The sequence below is a fragment of the Rhizophagus irregularis genome, chromosome 5, assembly GCF_026210795.1.
Source record: "Rhizophagus irregularis chromosome 5, complete sequence".
Classification (NCBI taxonomy): Eukaryota; Fungi; Glomeromycota; class Glomeromycetes; order Glomerales; family Glomeraceae; genus Rhizophagus; species Rhizophagus irregularis.
This window is the reverse complement of record NC_089433.1, coordinates 2,930,695-2,952,658: the sequence shown is the minus strand read 5'-3', so window position 1 is coordinate 2,952,658 and position 21,964 is coordinate 2,930,695. Positions and strand designations below refer to the sequence as shown.

At 28.7% G+C, this 21,964-nt stretch overlaps 5 protein-coding genes across 5 annotated transcripts; 1 reads left to right on the top strand and 4 right to left on the bottom strand.

Moving 5' to 3' along the window:
- Positions 1-26: 26 nt before the first annotated feature.
- Positions 27-968, bottom strand: OCT59_025182 (uncharacterized protein). Its single transcript, XM_025316981.2, has 3 exons — positions 689-968; positions 502-589; positions 27-420 (listed from the first exon to the last, which is right to left on the bottom strand). The coding sequence occupies exons 1-3, from the start codon at positions 842-844 to the stop codon at positions 122-124; spliced, it is 543 nt and encodes a 180-aa protein (XP_025179200.1). The 5' UTR covers positions 845-968; the 3' UTR covers positions 27-121.
- Positions 969-1,423: 455 nt separating this feature from the next.
- Positions 1,424-4,144, bottom strand: OCT59_025181 (uncharacterized protein; the record flags this gene model as incomplete). The annotated part of the gene is made up of 13 exons (XM_025316982.2): positions 1,424-1,796; positions 1,872-1,988; positions 2,065-2,160; positions 2,223-2,317; positions 2,385-2,535; positions 2,604-2,757; positions 2,831-3,066; positions 3,129-3,279; positions 3,350-3,454; positions 3,531-3,592; positions 3,659-3,746; positions 3,868-3,977; positions 4,043-4,144. 13 exons carry the CDS (start codon positions 4,142-4,144, stop codon positions 1,677-1,679), a joined length of 1,587 nt encoding a protein of 528 aa, XP_025179201.1. The 3' UTR covers positions 1,424-1,676.
- Positions 4,145-4,350: 206 nt separating this feature from the next.
- Positions 4,351-10,895, top strand: OCT59_025180 (uncharacterized protein; the record flags this gene model as incomplete). The annotated part of the gene is made up of 25 exons (XM_025316983.2): positions 4,351-4,617; positions 4,695-4,797; positions 4,875-5,049; positions 5,130-5,251; positions 5,350-5,451; positions 5,536-5,695; positions 5,784-5,913; positions 5,988-6,263; positions 6,344-6,609; positions 6,685-6,745; positions 6,829-6,968; positions 7,050-7,111; positions 7,176-7,282; positions 7,359-7,439; positions 7,525-7,731; positions 7,803-8,046; positions 8,131-8,319; positions 8,404-8,501; positions 8,566-9,000; positions 9,065-9,337; positions 9,417-9,605; positions 9,675-9,730; positions 9,805-9,959; positions 10,039-10,259; positions 10,350-10,895. The coding sequence occupies 25 exons, from the start codon at positions 4,351-4,353 to the stop codon at positions 10,680-10,682; spliced, it is 4,452 nt and encodes a 1,483-aa protein (XP_025179202.1). The 3' UTR covers positions 10,683-10,895.
- Positions 10,896-10,926: 31 nt separating this feature from the next.
- On the bottom strand, positions 10,927-12,626 carry OCT59_025179 (uncharacterized protein; the record flags this gene model as incomplete). Its single annotated transcript, XM_025325832.2, has 8 exons — positions 10,927-11,118; positions 11,199-11,365; positions 11,448-11,595; positions 11,687-11,864; positions 11,959-12,180; positions 12,247-12,367; positions 12,436-12,460; positions 12,541-12,626. 8 exons carry the CDS (start codon positions 12,624-12,626, stop codon positions 11,067-11,069), a joined length of 999 nt encoding a protein of 332 aa, XP_025179203.1. The 3' UTR covers positions 10,927-11,066.
- Positions 12,627-14,940: 2,314 nt separating this feature from the next.
- Positions 14,941-15,954, bottom strand: OCT59_025178 (uncharacterized protein; the record flags this gene model as incomplete). The annotated part of the gene is made up of 2 exons (XM_066136623.1): positions 14,941-15,347; positions 15,435-15,954. 2 exons carry the CDS (start codon positions 15,952-15,954, stop codon positions 14,941-14,943), a joined length of 927 nt encoding a protein of 308 aa, XP_065991913.1.
- Between the last annotated feature and the right edge of the window lie 6,010 nt (positions 15,955-21,964).

The window sequence follows — 21,964 nt, the reverse complement described above, 5'->3', positions numbered from 1 at the left end:
AATAACTCATTAAAAAAAGAAAGTAATGAAAGAAAATTAAAAGGTAATTAAATTTATTTTATTATTATTAAATTAACTTTATAAACCTTAAAGAATTATTGTCTACAAATTATATTACTACTTAAAACAAGAACTTAATCAAAGTAAGGACGATAAATGTGGCAGAAGTTACTAATTTAAAATCACCAACGAATTTAACAGCGGAACTCTTTTGACTTGGAACTGCTGAAGCACCGGCAGTTGAAGTAGGTGATGCAGTGGTTGCAGTAAGTGAAGCTGGTGCGGTACCTCCGACATAAATCGCACCCCACATACCATTTTGACAATGAGATGCAAAACTACAGAAATAGTAAAGTATTCCTTGTGCTTCTTGAACAGTATATTGAAAGGTTCCAGTAGGTGGATTTGTCGTAGATTGGACTTTTGTTAAAGAAAAATATAAAAAATTAGACTTAATAAATGCCTTCAACTATTAAAAATATTCTTTTTCTTAATACATACAAAAGCCGGTCGTTTGACTTTGATCACATGAAGCGAGCCCATCGCTTTGTACAACATTATGATTTCCACCTAAGAATTTCCATACTATCTAAGGAAAACGGAAAAATGATGAAAATTAGCAAGTCGTTTGATAAAGGTTTTTTTTTTTAAAAAAAAAAAAGAAAAATTTACTTTAAAATATACTTACTGTATCTCCTTGAGAAGCATCTGTGACATTTTGAGGATCAAATTTTAAGACTCCTCCAGGACCACCAACATTTACAGTTATATTTTTTGCATAAACGTAAGTAATAAATAATAAAAGTGCAAAACAAAGTCTGATTATTTTTTTTTGTTGAGCCATTTTTTTTACTCTATTTTTATTTTTATTTTATTTTTTCTTTTCTTAAAAATTTATAGAAAAAATAAAAAGACTTCGTTAATTCTATAATAGTAGTTTGAGCAAAAAAAAATTTGCAAAAACTGCTAAGCAACAAAAGAAAATTCCTCAATTTTTATAGTGAATTTTTTCATTTCTAAAAATAGTTATTTGTTTCCTGCATTAAAAATTTTCACGGACCACAAATAATATTTACCTCAAATTTTAAATGCAGTGTTACAATAATATTTTCTTTCGGTTTATTCATGTAAGACAAACATATTTGATAACGTGAATTTTATCATAGTAATTTTAATTTTGGAACCCACGTTTTTTTTTATTATTTGAATGAAAAATTTATAGTAAGTAGATTGTTAATTGGAGTACCTACAATTTTTCCTAAGAGGCTAAAACGTAATTTATAAGAATTTTCCCGAAAGCGGATAATTACGTAGAGAAGATAATGACAACAATTTATCGTTGAAAAAATTTTGCTGCCGATGGGAGACTATTTCATATTATTTTTGACTTTAAATGTAACATGAAAGATTTATGGTAATAATTGGAAGTTTTGCTTGATTTTCGATTCGATTAAATTACTCTTGTTAAATCAAAAAATTTTTCCAAACGTAACCTTTTGTTATTAATGTAGCCTTCATTCACATTAATTAATTAATTATTTGATTTTGCTTCTATGGTGCTTATATTAATTATACTTTTATATGAAGTCATTAATAAGTATATATGTACTGTACACTCTACAACGAACTAGTTCCTAATAAATTATAGAACTCCAAAATTATATAAATATATATTATTATAATTCTTTATTAGAAAATCTTTCTAATGCTTTCGGTCGATCTTTATCATCTTCATTACCCATAATTCGTTTTCTACGTGCTTCCTTTTCTTGTTTAATACGTTTTTGAATCTTCAACTATTATAATTTATATAAAACATTTAAGCATAAATTTTTAAACAAAGTGTTCTAACGTTGTGTAATAATACTAACCTTTCGTTCATCTATAACATTCTTTTGTTTTTTACGAAGATATCTTTTCAATGATGAATTTTTACCACGAGCTTTATTTTTAGGTACCCATTTCTCTTCATTGGCACGTTGTGCTTTCTATATACATTAAAAGAAAAATTATAATTTCTTACTTTATAAGCATAAAAATGATAAACTGTAATAATTATTGTACCTGCTCTTCGTTACGCTCCATATCTAATAAGTCTTTGGAAGCTCCATCGACTTTTCCTATGAACGTTGAATCCAATGATATCATTTCTGGTTGAATCTATATAAAGAATAAATTAAAATTATAAAGTTATGCAAATTTTAAGCTATCGTTAGGTGTACCTTGTCAAGAAGACTGTGCACTTCCGCCTCTTGTCTTTGTTTCTTAGATTGATAAGGATTTGCTTCCAAACTGTCAAGATTTGGTTCTCCAGAACCTATTAATAAAGAAATGGCTTACATCAGAAATATTCAGATAATTTTATTATATTATTTTGTATTTACCAGGAATTATTATACTAGATATTCCATAAGAATGTCCCAATCCTAGTACATCATCAAATGGACAAAAATGTATATCCTGTATTTGTGATCCCACTTGAAGGTGATTCATATAAGGTGATTGTTGTTTTGTAAGAAAAGCATCTTTCCAGATCTAACGATATAAATTAAAATTAGACTTTAAATTGATATAGGTTAAATAAAATATATTATGGTATTTACTGTAACGTGCGGACCCCAGCCGACACCTAAAAGACCTAATTGCGATATTGATAGTGATGAAGCGGGAGTTCTTGTGTAATATTGTTGTAATGGTTTGTATGTTCTTATGTCCCATAATTTAAGTTGTCCATCCAATCCTGATGTAGCCATATACCTTTAATAACAAAGAACATATAAATAATACTATTTTTTTTTTCTTATAAATAAATAAATTTCTATGAACTTACTTTCCAGTATGATCAACGGCAACAGCTTTTACTGGACCTTTATGCGTAAGCATTTTTACTAAAGGAGTTGACATATTAGGTGACCATAATGTAACTGTGCCATTATAATGTCCTAAATGCATTATAGCATTCCATGGATTCTGAGCAATTGCATCACAACCACCTAATTTAGTTCTTAATTCTGCCACTAGCTTTCCAGTTGAAGTATCTTGATATTTAAGCCATCCCGCGCTTCCCTAAAGTTTATTTATTTTAATATTTTAGTAAATGTGAAAACGCACTAACTTAAAATACTCACCACAGAAACTAGCAGAAAATGATATGGTAAGAAATCAAGCTTATTGACTTCAATATGTTTTTTTAGTCGATGTACTTCTAACCCATTGTGATCGTATATGAACACATACTTTTTTTGAGCTACAGCATAAAAGAGTTCATTATGTAGCCATCTATAAAAAAATTTATAAAATGGATTAGGGGAATGAATTGTAGATGTGGGATAATAATAATGTTACAGACTTGACATCTCGCACAGTTTCTTTTAGATGAATTTCACTTTTTATCTTATTTTCCATCCAATCGATACTCATTACGTGACCCTTTCGACCTCCAATAACTAAGTGTCTATAATTAATCAAACAATTTGAATTTGTAAAATTAATGTTTAAAATTAAATTAAAGATTATTATTTTAATATTACCTTCCATTTCGTGTGTAATCCAAAGAATATGGTCCAAATGTTGGCAATTTTAAATCGAAAATCTTTTATTCAAATTAAATTAAATAAATATATTATACATTAATTAGATAAATAAGCTAGCGACAAACCTTTTTCGTAGAATCTTCATCCACATTTTCACTCAATTGTTTCTGTGTTATGTTAAATGTTTTTTCAATACCTTCAGCTTCAAGATATCTATTGTGAATCAAAATATTAATATTAATTAATTAAAAGAAAAAAAAATAATAAATAATTTCAATGAATTATATATTTTGTGAGGAATGGTTTGCACATATATTACTAAAATTATAATTACCCAGGCTCTTCGGTAAGTAAAATTTCAGATCTTGCTGCTTTAATGGCGGCTTCATTGGAAACTTTCTCTATCCGATCGAGCGTTCCTTTTAACTTTTTGTTTTTTATTTTCTACATGAAACAATGTAATTATTAACATTACTCAAAAGCGATAATTTTGCAAATAAGACAATTACCTTGAGTTGCCTAGAACTTATCTTCCTTTCAGCTGGTCTTACATATTTTGATACCTTTTTAGCTATATTTTTGTCTATTATGCTAGCTTCTTCTTCAGTCATATCGCAGAGTGAAAGATTATCTAAAAAACTTTTCAAAAAAAAAAATGTCGTTACATAACTAATTTTTGCGACACAATTTTAACCTTATTAAGAAATACTGCACAAAAATAATTCATCACGTGATATAATCTATAAATTTGGATAAAATTTTTAAATTTTTTATTTTGATCCACAACCAATTTTTTTGATCAAGTTTTTATACAAAAATGTCGACCGAGGAGCGTCTTACGACTTTACCACCACATGCTCCACCAACTGAAAGTACAAGGTCTGGGGTATATTACCCAACCTTTCAAGATATGAAAGCTGATTCTATAACTCATTTAGCTGAAACTTACTGGAACAATAAAGATCCTACAAAGAGAGTATGGGATCCGCTTGTTATTGAGAGAATTTATACTGAGGAATTAGAAATGAAAGGTTTTGAACCGAAGAAACTAACATTACTAGAACTTAGCCAATATCTGGAAAAAGTAAGTTAATTGTGTGATTTATAATTATTGTTTATAAACAATCAATTAACAATCACTAATTCTTTTTAAAATTATAGTACCTTTGGCCGAATTTTGAACATACGGAAGCATCGTTGGCTCATGTATTGTCAATCGTATTGATGGTTAATGAAAAGTTTCGGGAACGAGTTGCTGCATGGGGTAAGTTCTTTAAACGCTTGTCTAATAATTCAAATAAGAGCTAATTTCGCCTCATTTCTTTATTAATATATCATTAGATTGTTTTATGAAAAGCCCTGAACAATTTCCAGGTTTCTTCAAACGTGTTCTCGAGCTTTCCATTCCACCACTTGCAAACACACTCTCGCCTAAAGTGAGAAAATATATAGTTTTATTCCTAATTCGTGTTTTTCAGAGTATAGAAAATCCATTAATCAGAGGAGAATGTATGATGTATGTTTAAGAGACTTTTTTTCTATTCAGTTAATTTAATCATCCTGAATGTTTTTTATATCTGGTTTTTTTTGTTGCAGATTGGTGTCACTTGTAACGTGGCATTGTTTTGGTACATCATCGTTGAGAGATCAGGAATTTGCAAATAATAAAGATTTAAAAAAGATGTGGAATGTATTTGCAAAAAAGTTCAAAAAAGCAGGTATTCTATGATTCTTTGGTTCGTACTTTGATAGTATTTATTTGATTAATGTATTTTATGGTTATTATTTAATGTTCTAACTAAAATTAAATTTTTAGATGAATCACAAAAGGAAAAAATTATATTTGAGAGAACATGGTTAAGCAATTTTATGAAGGCCTTTGTGGAAGTTTTATATACAATACCCGAAGATGGAGGAGGTACAGTGTTAAAATTATATGTATATAATTTTTTTTTTTTGAATTAATATTAAATGATATGTATATTTTCAATTTATTTTTAAGTGAACAATGAAGTTATAGCATTTCTTGAACGTTGTTTGGAATTTTTGATTGACCTTGAAGCACAACTCCCAACAAGACGTTATTTTAATAAATTATTAGAAGATCACCATATATTAATATTATGCAAATTTGCGCCAATAATGAAGCGTGATAGCGCAAAGTTAGTTAATTTAAATTTTAATATAAATTTTATTTTAGATATTTTATTTACTTTTAGAATTTTATTTAATTTTTTTTTTTAATTGTAGTGAACTTTTTAAGCAGCTTTTAGATATATTAAAATTCTATGTTGGTTTTGAAATTGATGATAATACTGGTTTAGCTTTGACGGATGACCAGATGACAGAATTACATTGTAAAAAATTGGCTGATCTTCAGGTATTTTTTAATTATGAAGTTGAATTGATAATATATTCTTTGGTATAGATTTACAACATTTTTTTTTATTATAGCACATTGCTTTCGAACATTTTAGGGACTCTTTGCAATCACTGGCATTATCAAATTTTGCCTCTATTGAACGGAGACCTGACTTGCAAAAACATTTTAATGCATTAACTCATGAAGAAATAATAAGACTATGTGGATTTTTAAGCATAAGAACAAATAAATTGGTTGGTGAAAGACAATACGATAAGGATTTTTTAGTGGAGGTGCTAGTTTGTAAATTTGAAAAGAGAACGAGTCAAATTGATTTAATAAATTCGAAACCACTTTATCCAGATGAGGTTAGTTTAAGTAATATATATTCCGGTAATTTGTTGATTTATAAAAGATATTTATTAATTAAAATACTTTTTTTCATCAGAACGCTATATTCGACGATGCCGTTGTGCAAACTCAATTCTGGAATAATGAAGCACCGCTTGCATTACCTAAACTCAATTTACAATTTCTCACTATCCACGATTATTTATTAAGAAACTTCAATTTATTTCGAATGGAAACAACTTATGAAATTCGACAAGATATTGAAGATGTTGTAAAACGATTAGCACCAAGGTCTACATATCCATCGAGTAAAACTGAATTCACCGGTTGGGCTCGTATGGCAGTAGAGATAGAAACATTTAAGTAAGAATTAAACGTGTTTGTAATTCGTTCAATAATGTGAGATTAATCATTAATTTATGTCTAAAAATTTTTAAGTATAATAGAGGTAGCTAAACCGAACATCGGTGAAAGCAAGCCCTCAAGAGTCAAGGCTGATGTATGTTTATAATTTTAAATGTCATAATATATTTCGTAAATTATTAAAGTTATTTGTTTTGATATGTAATCTTTATTTTATAGATTTCTTTCGACATAGGTCGTTATACGGAATCCATCCGTAATGAATGGGATTCTTTGAAACAACATGATGTTTTGTTCTTATTAACAATACATGCCCACGATGGAACAGCCGAAAAATATAATGATGCTATGCCCTTCAGGTTTGCGTCGTTCATACATAATTTTTTTTTTTCGTGTACATTTTATTGTCAAATAATTAATTTTAAAATTATGTTTCAAAGACAACATTTCGGATTAAAATACATTCGAGGTTGTGAAGTGAGCGATATAATCGGCGATGATGGTAATTTAATTTGCAATCTTAAAATTTCTTTCACTTTTATGATATTAAATTATAATTTCTTTAGGCAAGCCAATTGATGAAGTTGGTAAGCCACGTATTGATGATAAAAAACCCAATATTTCTGGAAATATAAGAACAATTCGTGTGTTTTTGGACCCGAATCAGTACAAAGTAATTTTAGTTTTCAAAATTTTCAAAAATTAGAAATAATTAGAAATAAATCTCACTTTTTATTTTAATCTTCTAGATGGATATGGATAAATATTCAAGTGTCAGAGATGAAGACGTATATGAAACTTTTAATATTTTGATGAGAAGAAAGCCGAAAGTAAATTTCATTTATGATTTACTATTGTAATATTCGACATATCTTAACTTCTTTTTTATATTTTAATTATTATAAACATTATTAGGAAAACAATTTTAAGTCTGTTCTTGAAACAATTCGTGATTTAATGCAAAGTGAATTGGTTGTACCAGATTGGTTACATAATATATTCTTAGGTTATGGCCATCCTGGTAGTGCTCACTATACAATGATGCCAAATCGACCTAAAGAAATTGATTTTCGAGATACTTTTTTAAATTATGATCATTTGATTGAAAGCTTTCCTGACAAGGTAATCTAATGTTCGCTTATCAACTTGTTAAATAAATATGGTTCTAAAAAACTACGCAAACTTCTATTTAGAAAATTGTACCAGCAGAAGGCTTCAAAGCTCCTATCCCCCCACCTTATGTTCTACAATTTCCTATAACTGAAGGTGGCCCAACCTCAAAAAAGAGGAAAGTTGAGGATGCTGAAAATATAGATCCATCTCAACCTCAAATGGACCCAGACCAGATAATTGTCAGAACTTATAGCCTACCAAACATGGGCCCTTATCCATTTAACCAGCCTAGAAAGAATACGATTAAATTCACTCCCGTACAAGGTAAACTTCTTTATTATTATTGATTAAAAAAAAAAATAAAAAAAGGTAATATTAGCTAATTTTAATGGATTATATTTGTATTAGTAAGCGCTATTTTAGCAGGAACAAATCCGGGTCTTACGATGGTTGTTGGTCCCCCAGGTACTGGTAAAACAGATGTAGCTGTCCAGATTATTGCAAATTTATATCATAATTTCCCTGATCAGCATACGTTATTGGTTACACACAGTAACCAAGCTCTGAATCAGTTGTTCGAGAAAATTATGGCACTTGGTATTTACATTTTATATAGTATATACTAAAAAGAATCAATAAGTTTTATCCTAATAATTGTTTATTTTTATCTTGATAATTTAGACGTTGATGAGAGACATTTACTTAGGTTGGGTCATGGTGAAGAGGAACTCAATACAGAATTAAGCTTTAGCAAATATGGCAGAGTCAATTCATTTTTGGTAATTATTGTTTTGTTGTTTGCTCCTTTTTTATTTTAGGTTTAAATGCTATTGTAATTTATAGGAAAAACGGTTATCCCTGCTTTCGGAAGTAGATCGACTTGCTCAATCATTGCAAATTGGTGGTGAATATGGATATACATGTGAAACCGCCGGGTATTTTTATTTATATCACGTACAGTCGAGATGGGAGCCTTACATTGATAAATGTAGGCAAGGGTTAACGAACGAGAACGTTAATGTAGATACAATAAGGAATGAATTTCCTTTTACTGCCTATTTTTATGATGCACCTCAGCCATTATTTCCCGAAGATGCAAGTTATGAAGATACGTTAGAAATCGCAGTGGGGTGTTTTCGACATATAGAAAAAATTTTCACGGAACTTGAAGAGATTCGTGGATTTGAATTACTTAGGACTAGCTATGATAGAGCTAATTATTTATTAACAAAAGAAGCTAAAATCATTGCAATGACATGCACTCATGCCGCACTAAAGGTATTTATTTTTATTGAATTATATTGATTTTATATTAAGCTAATTTATTTATTTTTCACTATAGCGACGTGAATTGGTTTCTTTAGGATTTAAGTATGATAATGTAGTAATGGAAGAAGCAGCACAAATTTTAGAAGTTGAAACTTTTATACCTTTGCTACTACAAGAAACTGAAGATGGGCGAAGTAGATTAAAAAGAGTGATTATGATTGGTGATCATAATCAGTTACCTCCTGTAGTGAAGAACATGGCGTTTCAACAATACGGAAACATGGAACAAAGTTTATTCACCAGATTTGTTAAACTTGGTGTTCCAACCATTGATCTAGATTCTCAGGTATATTTTTTAAACTTTTATCGCTACCTTTTTTTTTTACTATGCTAATCAATTCTTTGGACTCAATAAATAATATTAGGGGCGTGCTAGGCCTTCCATGGCAGAACTATATAATTGGCGTTATAAGAATTTGGGAAATTTACCAACAGTAATCGAGCCGGATGAATATAAATGGGCTAATGCTGGGTTTACGTTTGACTATCAATTAATAAATGTTGGAGAATTTATGAACAAAGGGGAAACTGAACCTGTTCCATACTTCTATCAGGTGAGAATAAATGCAGTGCTAGTTTATTTTAATATGGTATTGATTAACAAATAAATTTTTTTTTTATAGAATCTTGGAGAGGCAGAATATGTTGTCGCAGTATACCAATATATGCGTTTGTTAGGGTAAATGAAATATAGTTTAATTATTCTTTTTATTATTAAATCAAAGTGTTTTAAGTTTAATCTGTTTATTATAGATATCCAGAAGATAAAATCACAATTCTAACAACTTACAATGGGCAGAAGGCTTTAATAAGGGACGTTTTGAGTCAGCGGTGTTCATGGAATCCATTATTCGGGCGTCCAGCAAAAGTCACAACCGTCGATAAGTTTCAAGGACAACAAAATGATTGTAATTATTATGCTTTCGGTAACTTAGTAATTTACTATTTTCAATTAATACTAATTATTATAATATATATAAATGTTAGATATTCTTTTATCCTTGGTTCGTACAAAAACTGTTGGTCATATACGAGATGTTAGACGTCTTATTGTTGCAATGTCTCGTGCTCGATTAGGACTATACGTATTTTGCCGTCGATCTATATTTGAAAATTGTTATGAATTGGCGCCTACGTTTAATAAATTACTAGAGCGTCCTGATAAATTGCAATTAAAAATTAATGAGATGTGGCCTTCGTCTAGGATGGTATATATTAGTATTTCATTGTTTAACATTGTCTAATCTTTTATTATTATAACTTATTTTTTTTAAACAAAAAAAAAAATTATTATGTAGGTTGATGATTATGAGGACGCATATACAATTGCTGATGTAACACATATGGGGAAATATGTATATCAAATGATGCAAGAACAATTGGCTTTTGCAAAAGAGCAAAAAGCTAAAATGGAAGCAATGGATGTTGATAAAGATGAGGAAACCAATTTGGACACTAAAAAGGAAGACGATAATGACAATGAAATGGATGAAGGAGAGCGGGATGAGGAAGATGATGATGAGGATAATGATGAGGATAACGAAGAGGAAGAAAATGAGGATGAAGAGGATGAGAATAATGAAAATGAAAGTGGTGGTGAAGATGACGATGATAAAGACAATGATGACTAAGACGATGATAAGGAAGGGGGGGGAAGAACATTTAAGATTAGTGATTGTTTGTTGTTCATAGAAATCTTTCAACTTAAACTTCAAATAAACTTTTTATAAGAATTAAAAATTATGTTGAGTATAAATAATATAACTAGCTATAATATATAAACTCTTGAATAAATTATATACTAGCTTTAATAAACTCTTAAATAAATTCAAAATTTAAACGAAAGTATAGTAACCTTTGATAAATTATTAAATTTTATCTAATCAGATTTGAGTAACCTCATACTCTATTTTCTATTAATTTTACATTGTAACAGAAATTAAGAATCAATTATCAATTGTAATTATAATTATTTAAAGATATTCTATTAGTGATTAATTTATATTGTGAATTAATTAATATGTTGTAATTTTTGGTCTAGCTTCATCCCATGGACCATGAATCTCGCTAAAAGAAGAAAAAAGATTAAACAATTGGTTTTATGATTTTTTTTTTTTAAAAAAATAATTCTTTTAATTTATACTTACTTTTTATATTTTTGTATCCAAATTAACCAAAAAGGACAAACAAAAGTTATAAAAGTAATGCCTAAAATATAAAGAATTACAATGGTTTTTGAAATATTTAAAAATAATACAGTAGCCAGCATAAACAATAAACAAGTTAATGCTATATTGAATTCAACTGAAAGGCTCTGAAACAAATTTAGTAATGTTAGAAATACAAATATTGAACAATTAAAAAAAAAAAAACTTCATGAATAAAATAAATTTTACTTTGATATATCTTCTGAAAATTGGAAATAAAGCAAACCATTCAATAGCAAAAGACATTAATCCAAAAACATGAGAATTTGAAGGTAATCTAGAAGCTAATAAAACTGAAGAAAATATAGCAGCATTTGTTGATAATGATCCAGGGAATCTATTAAAGAATAATTAATATCTTTTTTTTTTTTTAAAAAAAAAAAAAGAAAAAAGTTTGTTTAAAAATAAAATTAAATATGATTATTTACTTGATGTTAGTCCTATTTTCAGAACCATAATCATGAAATAACATATTGGCTAGAAATAAAATAACAGTCAAAGCCCATATTGTATCACTACTTGTATCTTTTGTTAAAGTTTTTAAAATTGGTGACAAACATAATAATGTTGCAAAAAAAAGTACTGCTCCTTTTGCAGTTTTCCATCCTTATTTTAATTAAGTAAAATGTTTATCAATACTCATTTTTTTCCAATAAAGATAAATATAAACCTAAAAAAGGCCATAACTAAAATAACTTACTTTTGTACTCATAAGAAGGGTCAGTTTTTGAGATACTTTTATCCCAAAAAATATATCCAATTATAGTGAACACAGTTCCGCTTATGATTAAATTTTGTGCTGATAACATATCAAGATATAAATATATAAATACTGCAATAAAAATAACTATGCTGCTTATATGTTGTGAAATTACGCAAGATTCTTTTAATACGGCCCAATAATCGTATGCTCTAACGTTAACTTTTTTTTTACATATATGTTAACTAAAGGCTAAGATAAAAAACGAAAAAAAAAATCATCATTCACCGTTTTTTTCTAGTTCTTCGAGAAAAGTACTATCTACGTAATTATCTGGATAATCTTGTTTTATCCATAATAATTTACGCCATGGTTCACGTTTATTTGTGGGTGAATTCGTCAACGAGCCCTTCAAAGTAAAAATAATGAAGGCATAATTTTTTAAAATTATTTTTTTTTAAAAAAAAATCAGCTTACCCAATTTTTATTAGCAGCAAAAATTCTAAAATTTGAAAGTAGGATAAAATTCTTAAAAACAGGAAGAAATTGGAAAGTTTAAAATTTTCAAAATTATCATATTACCTATCAAATCCACAAAAACTACATTTATCTTCGTCACCTAAAAAATATCCGTCAAAAGGACAAAAATTTATATTGATCTCTGACATAGTTTATAAAGAGAAATCAAAAAAATAATTTTTATATTAAAAATCTAAATTATAATTTAACCATATTTGGGGTCTATTGCGGCTGATTTTGCATCACGGACTGCGCCTCGTGTTAATTTGGCGCTTGTCCTGTCTAATAATTACAGTTATGCCTGCTACAGCAATAAAATTTTATTTTTTGAACCATTCATTCTACTGCCACAATGATTAAATATGAAATGGACAATAAGAAAGTTTACATAATTTAATAAAATTGGGTAGAATTTTTAAAATTTTTATAAAACGATAGTTTAATAAATCAAGAAAATTAAAGGAGTGAACTATAACGAAAAAAAGGACTATTTAAACTCCCTTTTTTTATTCCTCTTTTTTTTAAACGAACTCCAGAAATATTACTGTTTCTACTTTGAATTACATTCAGATCTTGATATACTGATATTTGATATATTAATAACCTGATCGAACATAAAAATATTGGTTTCATATGAGATATCGTGCCATACCCTTTGATTGGCTGAAAAAGCCATTGACGCATGCCGATAAAAACTCAACGAGTTGGTAGATATTTTGGAACGAGTCAACGTGGTCAGGCAAATCAGGAAGCTCAACGATACCTGCAACCCCAATTTTACCTGCAACCTCAACTTACAGTATGTTAATTTTCTATTTCAGTGGATTTATTGCAATTAATCAAATAAATATACATCAAATTCTGAACTTATTCTTTCTTACTAGGCTTACGGAAGTTAAAAATTACATAGAAGTGTAAATGGTAACTGACCAAAAGTCAATAAATTTATACGGTATACATTATATTACATTCATAAAAATGAAATCATCTTAAATCAGCTATTATTTTTCAAACACATTGCGGAAGCCCTATAAAAAATTTTTATCCGAATATTTCCATTATTTCTCCGTGTCTTCCGTAAAAATTCCGTGAAAATGATACATTCACGGATATCCGTGTTAGCGAGATGAAAATTTCCATGATTTAAGGCTATAAATTCCATGAAAATGATACATTCACGGAAAAAACATGGAAAGATAAAACACGGATCAGATTTTTTACAGGGAAGCTTCCTTAAAAAAGTGGGTGTGGACTGTGGAGAAGGTATGTATGTAAGTGGGTGTTGCGGAGCGTGCGGGTGGAGAGTGCGGACGAGTTGTGGCGCGGACGAGTTGTGGGTGATTACTTATATAGCATGTATTTTTTTGATTTCTCTCTCAAAGTGAATGGGTTGCAGTAGCCAGTAAGAGCTTGTATATTATGAATTCAGGGTTTTATATTATAGTGTTTCTGTAAATTGATGGTCATCGGTCCTAAAAGACCGCGGTCCTACGGTCTTACACCTTAAAAAGACGGACAGGTCCGTCTTGGTGTAGGACTGCGGTCTTTCGGTCCGCATATAATAAGACCGTCGGTCTTTTTAAGGACCGCAGTCTTTTTAAGACCGATCAGTCTTTTTTCTTTTCTTTTTTTTTGCAAATAAAAAAATTTTTTTAGCTTTAAATTTAATTTATTATACGAAGACCGGTATGAGGACTGGTCAGTCCTCGAGACCGATCCTACTGCGCCACAAAAAATGCAAGACCGCGGTCCGGTCCTGGGACCAGGACCGAGTAGGACCGGTAGGACCGATAACTATCTTAAATGGAACCAGGTAAATTTTTATCAGGTAATTTAGTGAAATGAAGTCGAATAAATTTATTGTGAAATAAATTTTGCTACGACCATGCATAGTTATTAGTTAGATCGATATTCTCTCGTATAAATTTAAATCTGCAGCTCTTATATTAATATTTTTTGATTAACAAAATAAAAGTGTTGATATTTAAGGCATGGAAATAAACTTCTCGGAGTTATTAGACTAGTTAGAAAGTGCCAAGTAAACCAGAATTCATACTGATGATTTTATTGTAGCAAATACAAATATTAATTTAAAGATAGGTCAAAACAAGAGAAGTATAATACAAAAGAATTCTGCTATTGCTAGTTGGAATAATACAGAAAAATAAACTACGAATCATTTAGTTAAAATAGAAAAGATATAGCACCTAGCAAATGAATTGTATAAAAATGTGTACAGTATTGATTTTTCTGCGTTAAATGAAATTAAAAATTATGAACGAATTTATTTATATGTATTTTATAACATTTCATGAAAATGTGAACAATTGAGCAAAAGGAAGATTTAAATGATAAACTTATTAATAATAAAATAATTAGAATAGTTATGTCTAAAAAGAATCTAAAAAAATCATAATCTTATAATATCCATCTCTATAGTCTAGATTATTATCTAAAAGATTTTTAAATCGCTAAAGAATGTAATTTATTCATACGATGACTTAAAACGCCAAAAGCAGGATTTGCGTTACGTTCACTTAATTTAGAATCACTTCTATCTTTCAAAATTTCACCTAAACCACGTTTATAAGTGCAATGTGGGAGATATAGTTTTTCTAAGTCATGACAAGATCCCCAAATATTCTTTTCGACAGATTTCTTCAATCTATGATCTTTGATGTAATCACCATAGATATGGGCTATCTTTCTCCAACATGGATCGCAAAAGAACGATTTTGGAACACGAACTTTCTTTCCATTTCCTTTGATAACAAATTTAAGGTCGTGGGTCACAACAGCCTTTGGATCAGCGTTTGTTTCATTCTTTACCCATTGAGTGAGTTTCTCAATGAATTCAAAACTATAGAAATCTATATAATTGAGAGTTACAAATGTTACATTTTAAGATATACACTAAAGAACATTAAATAAGATTGTACTTTAAAATCACAACTCACCATTATTATGCTTGTTTTTAGTACAAAGAGCTTCTCGGGCAGGAATTCCAGTGTAATAAGTGAGCAAAGTACCATAAGCAGCGTAAGCGGTAATATTTTTAAAATTTTCAGGATTATCACTCCAATCAAATTTAACACTTAATTCATGTTTACAGACTTTTTGTATATTATTATAAATCTTCTCAACTTTATCTTGACTACAATGGAATTCTTCATGACAATATTTATTTAAACCTTTCTTAAAGAATGTAAGATCATAAGGTTTTGGTTCTTCACCGGAATCTTTTATAATTTCAAAAATATCACGGCCAAGATTGAAAGCAGTAGCACATTGACCAGGATTTTTGAAATGATTCCACATTAACGATTGACATTCATTACAATGTTCAGTTTTGAAAAGTTCTTGACAAGTATCAGGAAAATTGTGTTCCCATTGCTCGTAATCATCGTAACCTCCGTTAGCTTGAACTTGTATTACAAAAACCGTGAATAATGCAAAGAGAAGATATTGAAGCTTCATATTTGTTGTATATATATTATATAAGTATGTCTGTATGTGTATATATTTATATATTTGTATATCCTTTATTTAAATTTAGAGGAAATAAATCTTAATGTGGTTGTCTTTTGGATAAAGCGGAAAGTTGGGATTTTTATATGTATTTCACCTCCTGCGGCATAATCTTAAAAGAGATAAATAATAATGTGTCATAGATTTATCTCCAGCAATAAAAGAAATTTTTTTTTCATTGAGTGAATGAAGAATAAAATATTGAACATATCAAATAAATCAATATCATAAGTCATAACAAAGCGAAGAAACTTCTTTACCGAAAAGTTTTTATTGACATGTCACACAAAAAGTTATGAAATGTGGGAAATGCGGTATGAAATTACTTTATCTATTGTTAAATGAAAATCCAATTAAATTAAATTATTTCCTTAAAAAGAAATATTTCTGTATTTTTAGTTTTTTCGTCGAGTGAAATGAAATTTCTCTCGAGAAAAAAAAAATTCTAATTTTAGATCGTTATTTTGCAGCCTTTATTTCGAAATAATTTACACATTAAAAATTAAATATCCTTATTTTCAAATAAAAATTGTTATATAATGATAATGATGTGAGAGATTTTTCTTTCGACAATAGATATTCTTAAGCCTTGAAAAAATCAGGATTTGGAGTGGGCTTAACATTGCATGATTGCCATTAAGTTTGTTTGTTAAATTACTTATTTTAGTTTAAACACAAAGAGGAAAGATTTGGTCTAGCCTAAAATTACAAAACCGGTTTTTTATATGTAACACACCAATCTAATTGTTAGCCTACTTACAAATGTAGCCAGTAGACTTCATTTTTGATTCCTAAGGAATCATAAAGACATCTTTGACTTTGTTAATAGAAAGGTCTTTAAAATTTCAATAAAAGGGCATTTTCATCAATATCGAGTTTTTCCTGAATGGCTATTATTAGTACTGTTACTTACCATCATGGCCCCATGATCAAACGTTTGAAGAATTGTCGTTGAAGCCTTCAGAAAATTTATGCAATCGTGAACATGCTGAGAAAGTGTTTGGAATCCTTACCTCCAGTTCCAGTAGGTTATCCTCGCTGTCATATTAATTATATCTCTGGTCACCCTCCGTTCAAATCTTGCGATATCTTTACTCTTCCAAAAAATACATCAAAAGTCTTAACAACATGCCTAGCTAGTGGACATGAACTAATAGGAAACTTCTTAGAAGAATTTATTTAATAACCTAACACGATCACGAGAAAAAATCTTTGATTTATATGTCACTTTGCACATGACATAATTAGTTTAGTTTAGTTTATTTTATTTTATTTCAAAAAAGACGGGTAAACTGCTGAAAATTACATAATTGTATAGATACTAACGACATACTAACTACGCATAGATATTCAACTAGTAATACACATTCCATGATATAGTTAGTGTTATAAACTTTGATTTAATTAATTGATAATAAACCCAGTGTAATTGGAAATGTATTCTGTATTACAAAGATTTCTCTGTAAGTCAGGGAAAAAAACCTGCTAAACCTCAATCCTAAATTAGTCAAATCCTACTTCAACTACCAAGAAGTCTATTAAGTCTATTCCATCCACTTCAGCTACTTTAACTATTGCTACTCTTTCACCTCCTGTTGGCTATTGGATTTGAGATCACATTTAACTGTCTTTTTCATGGTAAACCTGCTGATTGTTATTTCAGAATCATAGCAGGAAATAACATAACCATTTATGAGCTTAAGAAGTTAATTAAACAAGTGAACGAGCCTGAATTCAATGAAACTGCAACAAGGCTATTTATACTATGGGTAGTTAACGTCCTTTTCGACTCGAGCAACCTTGTGATCCTAATGTAGATATTGCGGCTACTCTAAATAACAGGGCGGACATCCTTATATCACCTTGTCGATCATTTGCCGATCTTATAGTAAATTGGGTGATATCAGACTTTAAAGCTTCGGCCGAAGTCACAGAAGTTTGGCCGAAACTTGAAACTTTTATGGGTCATAGTTTAACTGATTTAAAATCAATGGCCGAAGTAATCATTCCTAATTTTAGGTAATCAAGAAGTTATGGCTAAATTTATACTTGCAATTATATTTGTTATAATCTATATAATAAATAGAAATTTTCAAAATGCAATTTCTCAATCAATTTAGTGTAAAAATTTTATGAAATTACTATCAAAATGTTTGTCTTGACGAGATGAATCTAAAAAACTAACAAAAATTAAATTTTAATCACTGGTTGTCACAATATCATTAAAATAATTTAATTTTCTAATTATTATTAAAATTCAGCCCATTTTTGGGTTTTAGTTAATTTTTGGATTTGAAAACATTAATTTTCGGACTTTGGATGAATTTTGATAACAAATAAAATTTATATAGTTAAATTTGCAAAAAAATGGTATTTTTTATGTGATAATATTAAAATAGATGATCGGCAAAATGATCGGCAATAATGTGATAATATGAGGATGTCCGCCCTGTTACTCTAAATGGTATTAGATTTGTTCCCCAAACAAAGTTGTAAATTTATTTCCTATACAACCTCCCGAAATAATATACATATTATTATTGAGTTACATAAGTAAATGATAGAATTTCATGGAATTAGTGCGAATAATGGCCTATTGATTATTCGAAAAAAGTTGGCAAATGTAAGTTTCTGCTACAAGTGATTTTTATGACATTAGATCAAAAAAGGAACTTTTATCATGCGCTCTCTTTCGAAATAGATGGGACGACAGATTTGGTGATCGCAAAGAAAGACTATGCCAATGATCATATTTTGGCTCGTGGAATTCAGGTTGGATGAATTAAAGAAGTCGATTAAGGATGTTCATCGGTTCTACCGGTCCTATTCGGTCCTGGACCGGTCAGTCCCATGACTTGTAGGACCGGACCGCGGTCTTGCATTTTTTGTGGCGCAGTAGGACCGGACCTGAGGACTGACCGGTCCTCATACCGGTCTTCATATGATAAAATTAAATTTAAAGCTAAAAAAATTTCTTTATTTGCAAAAAAAAAAGAAAAAAGACCGATCGGTCTTAAAAGACTGCGGTCCTTAAAAAGACCGACGGTCTTATTGTATGTGATACAGGATTGCACAAATGTGCTGGAAAAATGAGTGCGTAACCCAATTTATTTGGGTTACCTAACCAGTATTTTCTCATTATTTTGACAATAGATTTTTTATTTCAACAATGTTTAAAGAAATTTTTTTTTTTTGATAGAAAAGAACGATCAATTGTTTTATTTTCATTTGAATAAAATATTGCCTGTACGAAAATTTCTCCTTTTACGTATCCTGCCTGTTATTATTAATTATTATAAAATTAGTTAGTTAAGCTTTAGATTCTAATTTTCATTTCACTTTTTTTCAATGCCAATAACCAATCTTTCCTTTATGATGAAATCCAAGATTTATTTTATAGAAAATTCATTAATATATACACTTTAAACCGATACACATATTTAAATTTTGTTAACAAATTTCGATCCAAAATTTTTATTATTAAAATAAAATAAAATAAAATAATATACAGTAAGTCCGTCGCTTATTGTGAATCCGTGTAACTATAAATCACATGTTACAAATAAATACAAAGATTAAAAGGAAATAGTTTAATCCAAAAGGGAATTATGATAGAAAGGACTACGCTCCGTCGCTCCGGACATATAAATTACGATTCATTCTTGTAGATCGTTAAGAGATAATAAGGTGCCAGGTCAGTAAAAAAGAGGAATTATTCAGTTCGTCAGTTATCCGTCGGAAGTAAGAAAAGGTCAAAGTAAACTTGCGTTTTACATGATAGAACATGAGTTGGTAGGGTTACCCGGTTTTTCAGTTACTTCAGAAGTGACAATAACAATTGGTTTGGTACTGGTGATTGGATTCATTTTGATTTGATTTTTTTTTTAAATTATTAGTTTTTGTGGAGTTTTTTTTTGTTCGTTTGATTTAAGTATTTAACTTTTTGAGATTTTTTTTTATTTGAGATTTTTTATTTTGATAGAAAATTTGAAAGCGAATTCGAAGTCATATTTATAATGTTTCGAAACAAACGAATATCAAAAATAATACTAAAAATTCTAACCCGATTATATCGGAATATCTTGATACCTTAAATGTTTCGAGTTTAAATTTTTTTTTTTTTCCTCATTATTATTATTTGATACGATTGCAATTGTTGTTTTAAGTTACCAATCAAAAATAAATAGACCCCTTCTTTTTGATTTATGCATTTACCAATTTCAGGAAAGTATTCAAAGACGTAAACCTACCAAAATAGGATGTCATTCTAAATCACAACAATCCTTATTATTAAATTAGGATTACAATCAAAAATAGATTTAACCTTATTTCCTGAATAAAAAAAAAATGATATCATGTAATTATTAAAGAAAATTCGAAAACTGTTATGTAACTAATTTTAGTTCTTCCATCAACTAGTAAACTAGTAACATTTCATTATAATATTTCATATTATCGTAAATATAATATTTGCAAATATAATGTTTTGCAATTTTCAAGAATAATATTTTCTTGCTAGTAAAAAAATCATTTAGCATCTTTACAAATTAATGATCAAATTTTCAAAATTAGAAATGATCAATTTAGTAGCATATGAATTAGAATCCAAATAAACCAATTTTAATTTATATGATTCAAATCACAGCAGCTTGACTTGCGAAATGTAAATCAAAAGGATTAAATTATTATTTTAACTCACGAGGACTTTTAAATAAAAAAAGAAATGTCTCAGTAAAAAAAAAAAACTCAAATTCTTAAGATTTTATAAACTAAAATCTCTCTTTTTAAATGTTTGATAATTTTCTCTCTCCTTAATACAGTTCATGACCTTTATTTCTCAATTAAATCTGTTTCATGCATATCCTTGTTATGTCTTTTTTAGATTTTTTATGAATTGATTGAATTGATTTCAAAACATTAGGATATCCCATAATGCATTGGTAAGTTTTACATGTTCCTTATACATAACTAATTTCTCTTCCAGAATTAGTAATTATTTGTATATAATATATATCTGATATTTGATAACAAATTATATAATAATAATTAATATAGAGGATTTTTAAGTAAAAATCTCTAATTAAATTTTTATTGCTAAATTTATCATTATGAAACCCTATAAAAAATTCTCTAAAAAAAAAAACTCAAACATGTGATCAATTTATTAAAGCGCCTAGAAATAATGACAAATTAAACTAGGAAACGGGAACCGTTGTAAGTCCGAGAGCGAAAAACTAAAATTTGCGATTTCATTGGATGACGATCACGTGGCGGACAGAGAAATTCACGTGATCAATTTTTTTTCATAGTGCGTAGATGACATATATTGTCCTTCGCTCCGCTCCGGACAAAAAAAAAAGTATGATAAAAGCGTGGGACATGAGAAAATTTACATTGGATTTTAACTTTAATTATAATTTTGCTAAAATTAATATAAATAATAAGTGTAATATTCATTATTTATGTTCGTTTAATTTTTTACTTTGAATTTTATTTTGCTTGAAGAAAATGAATTCTACTTAACCAGTATTTTCTCATTATTATTTTTTTTTTTTGATAGAAAAGAACAATACGATCATTGTTATATTTTCATTTGAATATAATTTTGCCTGTACAAAAATTTCTCTTTACTTATTAAATTAGTTCTACTACCGCCGGTTCTGTTGCTGCCGCTGCTGATGCTTTTAAGGATTACATTTCTCAATTTTAACTTTCATTCATTCAACTTATTTTCAAAGTCAAAAATCAATATTTCTTTCATGATATAAATCATGAATTCAAGATTTAATTTATAGAAAATTCATTAATATAAACACTTTTAAAACGATACACATATTTAAAATTTGTTAATAGATTACGATTCAAAATTTTTTATTATTAAGATAAGATAAAAATATTTACAACTAGGTAAACGAACCCATCGCTTATTATTATAAATCACGTGTTATAAAGTTAATAA